The following is a 17,692-nucleotide window of genomic DNA, read 5'->3' as shown; positions in this document are numbered from 1 at the left end:
GAACGTGGGTAGAGGGTGGGGAAGTGCTTCTGTGAATAAGGGGGAAAGTGCCTCAAAATTATGTTTATATGTGAAGCCCTCTGCAGAACAGCCCATTGAAATTCAGGGCTCGATTTTCCAAGCCCCGAGGAGGCGGGTTTGGAGGCGGGAGTGGTGGGAAAATTGCAGAAGCGGGGGGCAGGAATCCATCCCGCCCCCAACCCGCCTCCGTGCCAATGTCCCAGGAGGCGGGGACTCGACCTGTGCTGGAAGCCGCCTCCCTGAGGCGGGAAGGGGATTAGTGCCAATTAGTTAACAGGCAGTTTTTTGCCTAATCCCTATTTTTAGCCCTGAAGTGTGGGTTGTCCGACGGCTCCGAACCACGCCAAGTTAGCAAGGCGGACCGTCGGTCTGCAGAGGTTGGAGGGGTCAAGATGTCTGTTGTGCAGGTGAGTGATGGGTGCATGTGTGCAGAGGTAAGTGTGTGAGGTAAGTGTAAAGTGTTTTAATAAGTTTTACTTACCTTTACTTTCTCCTGCAGGCTTCCTTCCTTCAGTTCTCGGGAGTCCCTGAGCTCACCGGCACAGAAAGCAGAATGGCCGCTGAACTGTCAAAAGCTGCAGCCTCTGCTTTCTGGTCTGGAGAGATCTCTAACTGAGTCTGAGTAGAAGGACTCAAGTTAGAAGACAGATTGTCAGCGTTTGACAGCTTCACAGAGCTCTCAAACGCTGATTTTTCATCTGTCAAAAGCTCTTGACAGATGAAATGTCAATCGCTGACGTCACCAGTAACCAGGTGTCCCTTAATTGGCCTGCTGAGCCCACTGGGCAGGCTTAACAAGGTCAATCAAGGGAAAATACCGTGGGTTGGCCACAAGTCGATGGAGGCGGGACTACAAACCAAAAAGTGGGAGTCCCGCCTCCAAAAGCTCCCCATTGACAAAATCCAGCCCTCATTGTCTGACTTCACATATATAAAAAACGGGCACAGTTGATGTACTGGAAAAATCATTGCAAAAAGATGTAGAGGGGGGAGATGAGGAGAAATCTTTTCACTCAGAGTTGTGGGGATCGGGAACGCTCGACCTGAACAGGTGGTGGAAGCTGATTCCATCAATAATTTTAAAGGGAGTTGGACGGGTTCTCGAGGATGAGGAACTCACGGGGTTACGGACAAAGAGCGGGGATGTGGGACTGAGCACGACTGGTCTTTCAAAGAGCCGGCACAGGCCGACGGGCCGAATGGCCTCCTTCTGTGCTGTAAATTTTTCTATGAATCTATGAAGTACTGGAGCACAACTGATACCAGTGGAGCAGTAACGAGGATTCGATGCTTTTGGGAGAGGAGGCAGTGAAGGGAGGAGAGAAAATGATCAGAAAGAATAGAAAGAGTAAAAAAAAGTTTTATATTTTAAGTTACCTAATTCTTTGTACAAAAGTTTCTATTATCCTCATCAGTTTGAATAACAATCATTGCACTCCATGAAAGATGAATGAGTCGGGAGAAAGTTGCTTGTACGGTTCCTTTCGCTGTGTTCTTGATATCCTTTGGTTTGTTCTGCAGAGCAAAGGCAAAATAAAGCCAAAAGAAACGGATGTAACTGAACGAAGCCCAAGTTCCCTGAAAGTACCAGTTAAAGAGAGGATCAGCCTCTCGTTTGAGCCTCCCCATCCAACAGACATTACTCCTGAGTAAGTAAAACAGCTTACCCACTTCTACCTCCTTCCCAAGATCCACACACAGGACTGCCCTGGTGGACCCATCGTTTCAGTCTGTTCTTGCCCCACGGAACTGATTTCTTCCGATCTCAACTCTATTTTTTCTCCCCTTTTCCAGTACTTTCCCACCTACATTCGCGACTCTTCCGACGCCTTCCGCCACTTTAACAGTTTCCAGTTTCCTGGCCCCAAACGTCTCCTTTTCACTGGACGTCCAATCCCTCTACACCTCCATCCCCCACCAGGATGGCCTGAGGGCGCTCTACGCTTCTTCCTTGAACAGAGGCCCAGCCAGTCCCCATCCACCACCACCCTCCTCCGCCTGGCTGAACTTGTTCTCACATTGAACAATTTCTCCTTTGACTCCAATCACGTCCTCCAAGTTAAAGGTGTTGCTATGGGAACCCATATGGGTCCTAGCTATGCCTGTCTTTTTGTGGGATATGTGGAACATTCTTTGTTCCAGTCCTACTCAGGTCCCCTCCCTCACCTCTTCTTCCGGTACATTGATGACTGTATTGGTGCCGTTTCCTGCTCTCGCCCTGAACTAGAAAATTTCATTCACTTTGCTTTCAATTTCCACCCTTCCCTCACCTTCACATGGTCCATCTCCGACTCTTCCCTTCCCTTCCTCGACTTCTCTGTCTCCATTTCTGGCGATAGGCTATCGACAAACATCCACTACAAGCCCACTTACTCCCACAGCTAGCTGGACTACACTTCCTTCCACCCCGCTTCCTGTAAGGACTCTATTCCATTCTCCCAGTTTCTCCATCTCCACTGCATCTGTTCTGACAATGCCACCTTCCATACTAGTGCTTCCAATATGTCTTCCTTTTTCCTCAACTGAGGATTCCCTTCTACCGTGGTTGACAGGGCCCTCGACCGTGTCTGTTCCATTTCCCGTACTTCTGCTCTCACCCCTTCTCCCTCCCAGAACCACAATAGGGTTCCCCTTGTCCTCACCTTTCACCCCACCAGCCTCCACCTTCAACGGTTCATCCTCCGCCATTTCCGCCACCCCCAGCGTGATCCCACCACCAAACGCATCTTCCTCTCACCTCCCCTTTCAGCATTCCGAAGGGCCCACTCCCTCCGAGACACCCTGGTCCACTCCTCAATCACCCCCAGCAGCCCCTCCCCTCCCCACGGCACCTTCCTGTGCAAGCGCAGGAGATCAAACCCCTGCCCATTTACCTCCCCCCTTCCCACTGTCCAGGGCCCCAAACACTCCTTCCAAGTGAAACAGCGATTTACTTGTACTTCTTGCAATCTAATATACTGTATTCGCTGCTCACGATGCGGCCTCCTCTATATTGGGGAGACCAAACGCAGATTGGGTGGCCGCTTCACGAAACACCTCCGTTCAGTTCATAAGGGTGACCCCGAGCTTCCGGTCGTCTGTCACTTTAATTCTCTGTTTCACTCCCACTCTGTCCTCGGCCTCTTACACTGTTCCAATGAAGCTCAACGTAAGCTTGAGGAACAGCACCTCATCTTTCGATTAGGCACTTTACCGCCTTCTGGACTCAACATTGAGTTCAACAATTTCAGACTATAACCCCTGCTCCCATTTTTCAGGCGGCAGCTGTAAGTTATTCTGCCATCCCCATTTGCAACATTTAACCTCTCCTGCCTTCCGTCCTATCACAGACCGTCCCTTTTGTTCTTTCCTCCTCTCCCCCTTTCCCTGCCCCTGCACCTGCTTAAAACCTGTTACATCTCCAGCTTTTTCCAGTTCTGACGAAGGGTCACAGACCTGAAACGTTAACTCTGTTTCTCTCTCCACGGATGCTGCCTGGCCTGCTGAGTGTTTCCAGCATTTTCTGTTGTTGTGTCAGATTTCCAGCGTCCGCAGTATTTTGCTGTTGTGTAAGTAAAACAGCATTCACCGCTCCGTCTTTGTCACTTTGGGCAATGAGGGGTAACTTTATGAATTTTGCAATGCAGGCACAGAGATTTGGCCATCGAGAGCTCAGATCGGGAATCCAGACATGCACCGCTCATGATAATCTGTTCATTCATTCCACGGACAGAAACATACGGGGAGCTTGTGCCTGCACGTCCCGTGTGCACTGATGGCAGGTGCAGCTCTGTGCTCAGAACGTGAAGTTGTGAAATGACCCCGATAGCATTCTGTTTGGGGGGGGGGGGGGTGGGGAAAGGCAATATTTTCTTCTTAAATTATAACTTGCACCTGTAGTAAAGAGTCTATTGCATGGGCCATAGACAGGTAGGGTACTCCCATAAGATTCTGTTATACAGGCTTTTAGGTTCAAACTCCAAGTGGCAATCATGGCCAGCTTCAGCTTGAAGAATAGTACAAGGCAATCCTGAAGGAGGGATTCCGAGACTTCATAAATGACAGAAGCCATAGGCCCTGACGAGGAGAAGCACTAATGCACCTTCAGCAGGCTTAGTTGCGGATACAAGTCACTGACCTTCTGCATCCCCTGCAGCTTGCCGGTTGTTTGTGCAGCTAGAAGGCCTGCAGCAGCACTCTCTGATTCGGCCCCAATTCCTAGTGCAAGCAGCGGCCAAGGGCCAGGCCTATGTCGGAGGGGGTGCAGGGTGGGGGGAGGGGTGTGACTGAGCCACGCTAATGCCCTGGCCCACCTAATTCAAGCCCATGGCACTGTGGACACACGGAGCACGCTTCGGAGGCGTTCAACTCTCCTGCACCAGGGCAAGAAAGGGGTGGAATATCGGGGCTATACTGTATTTGAGGACACTGCCCAACATCTGCTATTTTATATTGTATTCTGGGTAAATATGTCCCTATTCTGTTCAAAGTGGCATTGCTCATACTAAACTTGTTTTTATATCTTCGATTTGTGACTATTTTCATAAGCAATTTCCATAATAAAAGTACTATTCATTTAAAATAAAAAAGGAACCATTACTCCCATGTATAACATTTATTAAAACTTTAATAAGGTAGTAAAGATAATATTTTGTAATTGCGATTTCAGTTGACTTGTATAATTTTTTTCTTTGCTGTTATATATTTTCTAGACATTTTTCCAACTTCAAGCGCATAACCAAAAATGTGTCACGTTATGTGATTATCCATATATGTGCACTTATAAAATCTGTAGCCTTTGGCAACACCTAATTTATACCCCAAGACTCAGAAGATAGACGTTCTTTTCAAATGACCCTGTTGTGTTGTTTCAGTTCTGACGACTACAATGCAGCCCTTACTTCGTTGCTGAGGAATTTCAAGGGACAGTTCCATAGTTTTGTCATTCCCTGTTTTGTTGCTTATGGTGAAACAACAGACCATAAAGTGACTGGTTACCTCCCTTACAGGTAAAGTAACATTACAGTAATAGGATTGCACTTTCAATAAACCTTGTCTTGGCTTAACCCTTTCAGTACTCAACTGTATTCTTTTGTCTTGAAACATGTGGCTACGTCTTCTATGATCTTGATTTTCGACAAATTAGAGATAATGGATACTTGGGAGTGATAACCTGGCAGAACCTTAATTGAAGGGTTTTGAGGGCATCATGACCACCACACAAACCTTGAGATAAAAAGACATCTTTGAAATCATTCCACGGTTTCTATTTTTTAAGTAAATGATACTATACTTGTCTTTTCAGTGTTGAGGTTAGTTTCCATACCAACAGCAGATATCCATGTCATAGAATCATAACGGCACAGAAGGAGGCCATTCGGCCCATCGAGTCCGTGCCGGCTCTCTGTAGAGCAATCCAGTCAGTCCCATTCCCCCGCTCTATCTCCGTAGCCCTGCAAGTTTATTTCCCTCAAGTGCCTATCCAGTCTCCCCTTGAAAACATTGAGTGTCTCTGCTTCCACCACTTCCGTCGGCAGCGAGTTCCAGGTCCTCACCACTCGCTGTGTACAAAAGTTTTTCCTCACATCCCCCTGTATCTCTTGCCCAAAACCTTAAATCTGTGTCCCCTAGTCCTTGTACTATCAACTAGTGGGAACAGCCTTTCCCCGTCTAGCCTATCCAAACCCATCATAATCTTGTACACCTCTATCAAACCACCCCTCAACCTCCTTTGCTCTAATGAAAACAAATCCAGCTTCTCCAACCTGTCCTTGTAGCTAAGATCCCCTGACGTAATAAAACTCACTACGCACTTGGTTTGAGTATAAAGCAAGGCTTTAATCAACTTGTTTCAGAACATGGAGGTCTAGTTGTACTTCACTAGTTCCTTGTCTTACAAAATGCCCCTGGGGAAGCTGGGGCCCACGCCCGAGTATTTATACTCCTTGGACGGCGCCACCAGCTGGCCATCCAGCGTTAGTTCATGAGTAGTTTCTTGATGAATGATGTGATTTATAACATCCCCCATCCCCGGAACCATTCTGGTAAATCTCCTCTGCACCCTCTCAAGGGCCTTCACATCCTTCCTCAAGTGTGGTGACCAGAACTGGACGCAATACTCCAGTTGTGGCCTAACCAGCGCTTTATAAAGGTTCAGCATAACTTCTCTACTTTTGTACTCAATACCTGAACACTAACATTACTGTCCTCCATGCTGCTGGTGTGTGATGGTATTCACATTGAATCAACAGTTGTGGCGAAATTACTTCTAGCTTATTAAAGAGAAATCATTTGCAATTCATTGCTGAGCTTTTCTATGCCCAATGTATATTCTAATACATTATCGAGTAATAGCCAATAGATAGCTTTAGAGAAAGATATTTAAAATAGTGTTTTTGAGAATCCATGGGATATGATTTACATTCCACAAGTAGACTAACTATAGACAGTTTGTAAACAGTCACAATTGAGTTTTGCTCAATTCCGAGAGTGAGATGCAGATTATATCCCATGGCTCGTGCATTGTGTTTATAACACGATGGATGGACCATTGCGGGCAGTGCCTGCTATTTTCCAGTAGGTACTGGCAGCAGGTCAAGTTCCCTACAGCCAATACACACTTGGAAAATTATCCCATGACATTATCTCCTTTTTTAAGAAAAAAGAAAAAATCTTATGGATAAGATATGATCCTGTGTGAGTAATGTAATTTACAGTATAAAACTTGGAGCTTTCATCTTTAGATTCGGTTCAGCAAATATCCGCATTCTTTCTGTTGAATGTATGAAAGTAACTGGAGTTACTTAAGAGGAAATGATTATATTAGGGATGAAATTACGCTAGAGGTCTTGGAACAGCATTTTCTGCTTTCCTGGCTAAAACCTGTTTCTTGAATTGTATACTTTTACATTCCTCTTCTAGAAAACTCCACTTAACTCTTAACTATTTGCCTGACGCCTAAACTTGTAGATTTTACAGCCAATTGGAAACAATTGACTTTTCTGCAAATATTTGTAATATTAACTGAACGTTGCATGAAACTGTTATTGGGGACAAAAGAAAAGAAAGTTGTAGTTTTGTGAATTATATGAAGGTCAATAATACTAGAAGGATTTTCAGATCTGCAGGAAAAATGGATACATATAATTAGAGTTAATTGGTGATAATATTGTAAATACAGATCCTTCTTCTCACTTACCATTCATCCACTTTTGATACGCCAGTTAGAACTAGCCCTGAAATGCAATACTAAGGAGAGGTGACAACATGCCGGTTCGATTGATTATGTTGTGTGCGCTCTGTCACCTGGAGAGGGTACATTTCACATGATATACCTCCAATGCCCATCCTTCTCATGGAAATTTATGCTTCAGAGCAGTCAATAAATTATATGGATTTGGAGTCATTCTCTGTGATCGCTGAAAGTGTAGGATTCCGTGATATGTTGAACTCACTGAGATAATGGCCCCAATTCAACAAAAATTACTTCTGAACACCAGTGATGTCCCAATTGTTGCATGCACTTCCCAGTGTGAAACTAACCATACCGACCGAATGTTCCCAAATTTCTTTCCCTCTCTCTGCTCAGTTAGCAGATCCTCAGGTAGGCAGCCGTAGGGCCGCTACAATTAGTTTCAGTGCCGCTGTTTTAGGAAGGAGAAAAATTAGCTCGGATTCCTGGTCCTGATCGCTATTCAAGGACTATTGCTGCAAAACGTGCTTATGTGGAGATTGGGCAGAATCGGACGTAGTGCTGGTGGTCCTAATGGTGAAGTAGCCTGCCAGTACTCTCTGTCTAGAGACATATATGAAGAATAGCTACCTGGGTGAGAACCAGACAGTAGCAACTGCCCTTTAAGCTATGCCCAATGGTCAGTCAGCACATTAAACAGAGAAGGGGAGAAAACCAGACAGGGAAAATGGCTCCTAAAGGAATATACTTTATGAAGCAACATGATTGCTTTTATATATGTAATAAAAAATTACTATATTTTTCTTGGCCAATTGTAATCACATGATGTCCAAATGTTTGTCATTTTCTAGCAATCTTATTGGCCAGTAGTAATCACATGACCCTTTCAACTGTTAGTATCACTTTCTTGAAATCTTTCTCCAATTGTGATCACATGTCCGTCCTGTTAGTGTCACTTTTACACAATGGCATTTTTTTGAGCACTGTGATTAGTTCGTGGGAGCAATATCACTCGAAATTGTGTTCTGCCATTGATGATAATGGCTTTTGGTCTCTCATAACCAAGTGACCATAACATGGAATAGGATCACCGTGACACAGTAACAGCATGGCGCAGTGTCACCTGATATTTCTTGGGCTACAAAAAACGAATTCCTTGAGAAATTGTGCTACCAATATCATAGGTAGAATCTAAATTGGGAGGGGAGTTTAACATTTTCTTCCCACTTATTCTAAAATCAATACAGATATGTGGTACAAGCTGGTGAGCATGGAATAGCAGGAGATATATAAACATATGTAGTACAATACGTAAATAAAGTCATCTAATAATTTATTAATCTTATAGTTGCACAAACATCTTCGCTTTATCCATTGATATTTGAAATAATAGCATGTTACAAAGGGAATGTAATTTTTGTGAAGGATAAACTATGGGCTAGATTTTCAGTTTAGAACTAAAACTCTGGTGGTTTCTATAACTGGTGCCTGATCAAAAATGCTGGATTTTTGCCCGGGCAGCAAGTTGAAAATCTGCCCCACTGTTTTTAGTAATGTTGTGTTTTAGAGCTATGCTCATGCTGATACCTACTGTGGGAATAACCATTAATATTTTGTGTATTTGTAGCATCCACAATACCCTGTATCTGGAGGTTAATTGCCCTACAGTTGCCCCACCACTAGTACTCATCTCTGGTAACAAGCGGAATATGGTGGACTGTGGAGAGATTGCAGTAGGTGAGGAAATGCTTTAAATAACTGATTATAGTTTTGGTTGAATTACAGAATTCATTATAGATTTAATTGAGAATATAGAAACATAGAAACATAGAAGATAGGAGCAGGAGTAGGCCATTCGGCCCTTCGAGCCTGCTCTGCCATTCAATGAGATCATGGCTGATCATCCAAATTCAGTACCCTGTCCCTGCCTTCTCCCCATATCCCTTGATCCCTTTAGCCTTAAGAAATATATCCAACTCTTTCTTGAATATATTTAATGGACTGGCCTCCACCGCCCTCTGTGGCAGAGAATTCCACAGGTTCACCACTCTCTGGGTGAAGAAATTCCTCCTCATTTCAGTCCTAAATGGCTTACCCCTTATCCTTAGACTGTGACCCCTGGTTCTGGACTCCCCAGCCATCAGAAACATCCTTTCTGCATCTAGTCTGTCCAGACCTGACAGAATTTTATAGGTTTCGATGAGATCCCCTCTCAATCTTCTAAACTCCAGTGAGTATAAGCCCAATCGACACAATCTCTCCTCGTACGTCATTCCTGCCATCCCAGGTATCAGCCTGGTGAATCTTCGCTGCACTCCCTCCATGGCAAGAACGTCCTTCCTCAGGTAAGGTGACCAAAACTGCACACAATACTCAAGGTGCGGTCTCACCAAGGCCCTGTACAACTGCAGCAAGACATCCTTGTTATTGTACTCGAACAAGATAATGGCCCAGAAATTCGGGTCTCCACGGGTGAGTACGCACGGGGTACTCACCCGTAAACCCAATGGAAGTGCCGGTTTCGTGCATGCACTGCGCATGCGCGGGAAACCGGCACTTCCGTTCCCCTGAAAGAAGGGGTTCAGAAGTCGAACGCGTGCGCGGGAGAGGCTGCGCGTGCGCATCAAACTTACTTTTTTTTGCATGTTTTCCCGGGAGGGTAAGTCTCCAGAAGTTAGGCATGTAAAAAGCAGTCGCAAGGCTGGCTTTTTACAAGGTAAGTGGTGAATTAATTAAAATTAAAACATTTTTTCCACAGGTTTATTATTTTTAAATACTTTAAAGAAAGGTAAGTTTATTTTTAGCCCCATTAGAAAATGTAATTAATTTTTTCAAAAATTTAAATTATTGTTTAAAATAGTTATTTCATGTAATTTATAGTTATTTTAAAAATGTGATTTTTTTTAAAATTTATTTGAAGATTTAGTGATGTTTTGGGGCTTATAGTATTTATAGGTTTGACAGCTCTTCCTGTCAATTTTATGAATGGGCATTCCCTGCTACCATTGGCTCTCCATGGCCCACGTGATCCCAGGGGACGCATTGAACTAACTGCGTCCCTGGGATACGCAAGCACTGCGCGCCAGCAGTTGGAGGAGGCCCAGGATCAGAATCCCACGTGGGCCCACAGCTCAACGGCCGGCGCGGTAGGTAAGTGCAGGTCGGAGGCTTGTACCCGCGGGAAGCCCCCGACCCGAATTTCTGGGCCATTAATTGGCTCCCTGATATCTTAGTTAGTAAATAAACGACACCTTATGGAATTGAGTCACACCATTCACAAAGGTCCCAGGTTCTTGACTTGACCTTCCCTCTGTGCCAGGGTGGCAGTAGTACTGCTGTAATTGGCTGCCATACCCAAAATGAGTACACGGAGCCTCATTATAATATTTAAAGTGCCAACCCGCCCCGCCTCCGTTAAAACCAGAAGGTAGACTAAGAAAGGGAAAAATCAGCCAAGGTTCCAGCTTCTGATAGTTGCCCGGTGAGTCTTGCTAGAAAATGTGGATGTCGGGTGAGGCTATAATCGGCCTCAACTCTGATGGTTCCCCACAGTTGAATAACCTCGCTGGCACATGAACAGGGGCTGAGGCCCAGAGGTTGGCCGACATCCGTAAAACGTGAAACCCTCCAGCATCAGCCCGCACCTTCAGGAGAGGAGATAAATGCAAAAAATAGAATTCTTGTAAAAGAATGTTTCTTGAACACACACATGAAAATGTCACCCTGGCTTTGAGTTTGATGGTCCCCTATATGACGGGTGCATTTGTGTCAGGTGGGAGGTTAAAGTGGTAGAAATCTGAATCCTGCTTCCAACCCACCCCCTTCTGGTTTTAACGGTGGGGGCACAGGTGCACTTTAAATATTATAAAGAGGCTTCGTGCCTCATTTTGAATCTCCACCTCCGTAACATCACCTGTCTCCGCCCTTGCCTCAGCTCATCCGCTGCTGAAACCCTCATCCATGCCTTTGTTACCTCTAGACTTGACTATTCCAATGCACTCCTGGCTGGCCTCCCACATTCCACCCTATGTAAACTTGTGGTCATCCAAAACTCGGCTGCCCGTGTCCTAACTCGCACCAAGTCCCGCTCGCTGACATACATTGGCTCCCGGTTAAGCAGCACCTCGATTTCAAAATTCTCATCCTTGTTTTCAAATCCCTCCATGGCCTCGCCCCTCCCTATCTCTGTAATCTCCTTCAGCCCCACAACCCCCCGAGATATCTGCGCTCCTCTAATTCTACCCTCTTGAGCATCCCTGATTATAATCGCTCAACCATAGGTGGCCGTGCCTTCTGTTGCCTAGGGCCTAAGCTCTGGAATTACCTCCCTAAACCTCTCCGCCTCGCTACCCCTCTTTCCTCCTTTTAAGATGCTCCTTAAAACCTACCTCTTTAATCAAGCTTTTGGTCACCTGCCCTAATTTATCCTTTTATGGCTCAGTGTCAAATTTTTTATCTTAAAATACTCCTGTGAGGTGCCTTGGGACGTTTTACTACGTTAAAGGCGCTATATAAATACAAGTTGTTGTTGTTGTATACAGCTCCAGTACCTGTGCCATTGCACCTCATTTTCCCCCACTAAATGCTCTTTGCTCTTAGTCAGGCCTCTCTGGCAAAAGTTTGGGTCAAATTTCCAGTCACTCTTTAGGAGCTGATTACATTTGGCAGACGGAGATCAGACATTCTGTTAATTAATCCAACCTATCCAGTTTTATTTAGTTCTTCATGTTTTCCAACAGCTTTAGGTGCCAACACTGGTCAGTACCTGATGTTGAAGCTTTAGAAATTATTTGGGCCAGTTTTCCTCACGGAAATGTTACTTCCTTTAAATTTAAGTCAATATAATTTACTTTGATACCATTATTGCAGGACAGAGAGTGCTTAAAAGAGTCATGGTTCAGAATATTTCTCAAAACCAGCTGGATGTATCCTTTTCTACTATAATGCTACTCATCCACTCCATGAGTTCCAAGAGGTCTCTTGAAGGTATCGGTTGTCCTTAAGTATAGCCTGAGCGCTTAAACTGTTTTTATCTAGCTCTCTTTCATCTCTTTGTGCTGCCTGCAATTGCCCAAGTGAAAGGTTGTGCAGATAATGTACGCCATGATTTCTGTCAAAGCTTTATATTAACCAGTATCCAGCAGGTGTGAGTGAGAGGCTCGGATTGCCTCAGCCTCCTGTCTTAACCTCTACACGCAGGACAAATGGTTGGCCTCTAAATATTTCCCCTAAAAAGTCTCACTGGACATGTGGGGATCAGAGGAGTCTTGCAGGTTTGGAATGTGTTGCTAAATTTCACTCGCACTTCAAGTAGCCCATTAAGATGCTGCTTTGGCCTGGTGGCCTAGTTTATTAATGGACTAACGTGCTGCACTGTGGAGCAGTAGAATGTAGAGTAACAAATCCACTATGGAGTGGCACCAAGGTTAGCAACATGCTTCTCCACAGGAGAGAACATCCGAGGATATAGTCTCCTGGTCTGCTGTCATGGTCAGCATAATCAGAGGCACGAGAGTACAGCAGCTAATCTTGGTTAGAAAACGGTGTAAGTCACAAGTCAGGAATTAAAAGGGATAGCTTCAAATAGAAGTACAATAATTTATTAAATTGCATAGTATTTACAGCACAGAAACAGGCCATTTGGCTCAACTGGTCCCTGCTGGTGTTTATGCTCCACACCAGCCTCCTCCCGCCCTACTTCATATAACCCTATCAGCATTTTCTTCTATTCCTTTCTCCCTCATGTGTTTACCTAGCTTTTCCTTAAAGGCATCTACACTATTCACTTCAACCACTCCCTGTGGTAGTGAGTTCCACATTCTCACCACTCTCTGGGGAAAGAAGTTTCTCCTGAATTCCCTATTGGGATTTATTAGTGACCATCTTATATTTATATATTATCTTAGCTGAATTATTTCAATTAAGTGTATAGCACTGTATATACAGCATTCATAGTGAGCTAAAGTAACACTGCCAGATTCATTTAACTCCATACCATCAGTTTTCTGCAGTCGTATCCAAGTGAATCCTTGACTAACACCTACAGCTGAAATCATCTGTTCTGGACCCTGGTGGACCTTTCGAAATGTTAAATTCTCTTCGGTCCCTTCAGCCTGGAGCTACTCACAATCTCATTTTTTCCTTCACACCAACAAAGAGCAAAATGGTAACACATTTTTGTTCCCTTTAGTTCATTCATATTAAATTAAGTAGAATGCACAAACCCAATGGAACTGCAATCTGATTGTTTCACACTTGTTTTAATGATGGCACAACAGGGCTAGAAATCCTCATTCTAATATATTAACGGCAGGACATCATGCTGACATTTACTGTATGGCCACTCCTACCAAAACGTACTGCTCACATTGCGAACTGCATTAGGGGAGCGCACGCGCACACACACACGCTCACACACACGCACGCTCACACACACGCAAACACGCTCACACACACGCAAACACGCTCACACACACGCACACACGCACATACATACACAAACACTCACACACAAACACACTCTCACACACACGCGCGCACACACAGCAGGAAATTTAAAGCATTGTTGAGACTGTTAAAGAGCTGTAGAGGTGAAGCAAATGCTAATAGACTGAACTCATGGGGGGGAGAAATTTGCCCAAAACAGGCAGCAAGTAGAGTGATGGCTCTGCGCACTGGTCCAGGCCGGCCTGAGGCCCAAGCCAAATTCAACATCAGGCCTCATTTGAATGGAAGCAGCGAGCTGTGGGTGCCAAACGGGCGTCCCAATGCTGCTTGCCAGTCAGGGTCTGATGAATTCTGGCCAGCTCTGACATCAAGCTGACCTGCAGGTAGGTCCTGGAGTGGGGGGAGGGCGGTGGGGGCACGAAGCAATAGGGTGGGGTGGGGTGGGGTGACGCGGGAGACCCAGGCCGGCAGCAGCTCAGCAGAATTTTTTAGAAACCAGGAGTTGCATTCCTGCTCCTTCTTCTGGCTTCACAAAAATATAACATTTTTATAAAGTTTTGTGGGCGTTTTTTGAATGGCCTCTAGTGCTCCCTTTAAAGGTGGCTGAGTAGGCCACTCCAGACCTGGTTTTAGTAGGTGGGTACCTGTGGGTGTGGGCATTTCTTGTCCATTGCAAGCAAGCTTGAATTCCTCCTTTCATCCTGTTCTTCCTCCTCCAAATAACGCAAGAAGAGAGCAATTCCCATATCCAGATATTTAATTGGAGCTGTGAAAAATCTTCCTGCCAAAAATCTTTGGAAAATTCAGCTCTCTCAAACCCAAAGTTAACGTCCAATTTCATATTTGCTCCAAATAAAAATCTAGTTGGTCCCCTTTAAAGACTGATTCCCCGTCAGCCATGGTTTTGACGCGCGCGAAAACCCGGAACTTGCGCGGCCCTTACGGGCACATACGCATCTCGTACACACCCGTAGGGGCCGCTAAATACGGGCCATTATATCAGAATGAAGCTATCATATGTTTTGTGCAAGAGCAGTTTTAGATACGCCTAAAAGGCCTGTCAGAAATTGCACGTGCCTAACAGTGGGCAGAGACCCAACCAGAGCTAGATCCAACAAGAGCTAGCTCCATCCAATGTCCGAGACCCCAATCACTGTTCCACCCTGGTGCCACCAGCCATGGCAGCCAGACATTTACCCTGAGGGCATTACCATTCCAGTTACTCAGCAGTGATTAGCCATAGCGTAAAAAGGCAGGCGGGCGGGGATGGTAGCTACAACTGTAATGTTCTGAAGAAGAAAACATTTACATTCTTGAAATGTTTAATTGCAAACTACACCAATGGTTATTCAGGACACATTCTCTTAGGGCTAAAAATTCAGTTTGGGGCGCCAAGCTCGCCTGGGCGCCGGAATTACCGCTGCGCGCGGAGCCACTTGCGCCATCGGGATATTCAGTTTCTGCGCCCCAAATGGAAGCCGGCCGCTAAACGAGGCTTCCCGCGCCCCGCTTGGGGCGCTGAAACTGAATATCGGCGCGCAAAGTGCCGCAGCGCCACCCGCTGCGGCACGGCACGCTGCGGTACTGCAGGCCTTCGGGGGAGGTGCCTGCAACAGCGCGATCCCCGCTCGCGAGTGCCTGCAAATGAGCCCGGCACCAAGGAGAAGTGCCGGGCTCTCGGGAAACAGCCGGGGGGGGGGGGGGGGGGTGTCGGAGGCCGGGGATGGAGGTGCGGGCAGGCGGCCGCCGAAAAAGCGGCCGGCCGCACCTCCACCTTAACTAGCGCCACTACCGCCACAGGTTGGCCCCTGTGTACCAGTCGCTATTTGTGGCTGGCGCGGAAGAGGCGGGCGCGACCTAATATGGCGTTCAGGGCAGTAGCGGGGCGCTGCGCACACCGATGACATCATCGGTGGCGGCGCAGCGCTACAGGCTAACGCCGCCATTAGCGCCCCGCTAAATATCGCGGTGGTTGTGGCCAGTGGCGCTAAAGCCTCTGAGTGGCCTCTTTGGACACAAACTGGTGGCGCAAGCAACTGAATTTCTAGGCCTTAGTTCCTAATACTCTGTCAGCAGGGTAAGCTAATGTAAAGGAACTAGAAGTATAACAATCTGCATTATTTTATAGTTAATATCTATAAGCAGAGTATAAGTTGAATAGATCCTTGATTAGTTGTTACTTATTATGAATACCAATTCAATTTTTTTTGCCATGACCCTGTTCTGGATATCTTTCCATCATAATATAACATTTAGCACATCCACCTTGTGTAGTTATAGAGTGAATTGTCTGTACTTACTGAAATAACGCAACCTCTAGTTGAAATGTCCCATCATCTGTTCACAGTTCTATGAACCTATGGAAATCCGCAGTGCTGATGCCAATCTTTCCCTAATTCTGACTGGGTGTGGTGTGGACCCATTAGTGACATGTTCTGTAGAAAGAGTATTGGATATGGGATATGTTCTTGCAAATCAAAGCAGAACAGTAACATTTCAGGTAAGTGACACTGGGAACATGCATTTTCTTTTTTCACTCACCGGTTTTTCCCTTTCTCTCTTTTCTTGAAGGCGCTAATTCTTTGCTGGTGTGAGGCTCTATGATGCTTGAACCATGACAGAGAGTGGCAGCTAAGCCCACTTCTTCCCTCACCCAATGTCAATACACCAGCACTTCAAGCAGGGCTCTATGGATAATGATGATGAACAGGAATCCTGGCCGATTTCTCCCTCCCTAACCCAGGTCGCAGAGAATGACTGTAGCACCCTAATGCGGTCAGCCAATAGAGCACAGACTGGGAGCCAAATGTGGTAGCTTCCTAGTCTGTGTGGTTCAGCTCCTCACTAAATAATCTCATTGAGTCTTTGAGAGATCAACATACATTTTGTAATTAAAGTTACTGCTAAGCATCATTAAGTATAAGCAAATTTTGACAATTGATTAAGCAATATTTTTGAATTGAGATTGAAACTCTCAAACCATTTTTTGTATTCAACATTAATTATATTTATTATTGTTAACTGGATTATTTTTTCTGTTCCGCACAATCATTTTTCCCATATAACTCATTTAACCTTGACCGCAACCCAAATTACACAAAGTCAGCTTCTCTGTAAGGTGCTTTATCACTTCTGTTATTTACAAACTACAGCAAGATAAGAGTAATTGTAGTGTTTAATGAATCTATGTTCCCCGGCATGAAATGCAAATTCATAAAATCTACCCTGTTATGTTTGAACACATATTCCATTACAATATAAAGTGCCTAAGACAAAAGTACCAACTTGTGCTAATACTTGTCATTGTATTCTGTTAAGTGAGTTCGAATTTATTGGCAAAGAGATTATTGACAATGCAAATTGACTATATACTGGCCTTTCTGGTCAGGAATGCCTGAAAAGATTGACAGACCTAGAGCGGGCATCACAGAGTGCTATAAATGAGCTTGGCAGTACCACTAGGGCACCGGAGCTGCCTGTAGGGCCATCAATTTGAGTCGGCAAATGATTGAAATGAATCCAGGGGCCATTCGTTGTAAAATATGGAAAGATCAGCTGCTGCCTTGGAAATGCTGCCCGTAGAACCAATGTTTTAAATTTAGCTTCACTTTATTGATTCATTATTTTGACAGCTGCAAAATGCCACAACCCTTCAGGTCATGTTCAATGTGAGACTGGACAGTCTGTCTTACAGAAAACACAAAGACCAGCAAGCTCTACCACCATTCTTGGCATCCAATGAAATATCTGGTTCATTGGTGGGTAAGTATTTTTTAAATTATTGTAATTATTAGAAGCCACTTTTAATCCTGCAATTTTCTATCCAGACAATTCAAACAATTTTAATCCATTGTATATTTTACTTGGCTAATTTTCTCTCGTGAAGGCGAGAGCTTCCTTGGTGTGTTAGAGTTACAGAAGCGCGTTGTCACATGTGAAACCTTACTCAAGCTTCCATTCTTTATGTTCAACTTGACAGTCAGTGTCTGCAAGCTATTCAACCACAGGGGGCATTACAACTAAGCTGCTCCTGTTCTCACCCAATGTCTAGAT

At 45.1% G+C, this 17,692-nt stretch overlaps 1 protein-coding gene across 6 annotated transcripts in view; it reads left to right on the top strand.

The window, feature by feature from the left end:
• The window catches only part of cfap74 (cilia and flagella associated protein 74), a 306,038-nt gene that overhangs the window by 215,361 nt on the left and 72,985 nt on the right, over positions 1–17,692 (top strand). For 5 of the 6 annotated variants that reach the window (XR_015073585.1, XM_085967505.1, XM_085967502.1 and 2 more), the window contains 7 exons: positions 1,543–1,670; positions 4,875–5,009; positions 8,820–8,929; positions 12,062–12,117; positions 13,239–13,358; positions 15,987–16,139; positions 17,272–17,401. Coding sequence is in view for 5 of the 6 variants with exons in the window: in XM_085967505.1 (XP_085823631.1) it covers positions 1,543–1,670; positions 4,875–5,009; positions 8,820–8,929; positions 12,062–12,117; positions 13,239–13,358; positions 15,987–16,139; positions 17,272–17,401 (832 nt within the window). In the remaining variant the exon portion in view is untranslated. The remainder of the gene's footprint in view (positions 1–1,542; positions 1,671–4,874; positions 5,010–8,819; positions 8,930–12,061; positions 12,118–13,238; positions 13,359–15,986; positions 16,140–17,271; positions 17,402–17,692) is intronic. The other variant, XM_085967506.1, reaches the window with a different exon arrangement.

The sequence above is a fragment of the Somniosus microcephalus genome, chromosome 25 (genome assembly GCF_052327205.1).
Source record: "Somniosus microcephalus isolate GS21.2 chromosome 25, FLI_Smic_1.0, whole genome shotgun sequence".
NCBI classification, from domain to species: Eukaryota; Metazoa; Chordata; class Chondrichthyes; order Squaliformes; family Somniosidae; genus Somniosus; species Somniosus microcephalus.
The sequence above is the reverse complement of the archived record's forward strand: the minus strand, read 5'-3'. Positions and strand labels throughout refer to the sequence as shown.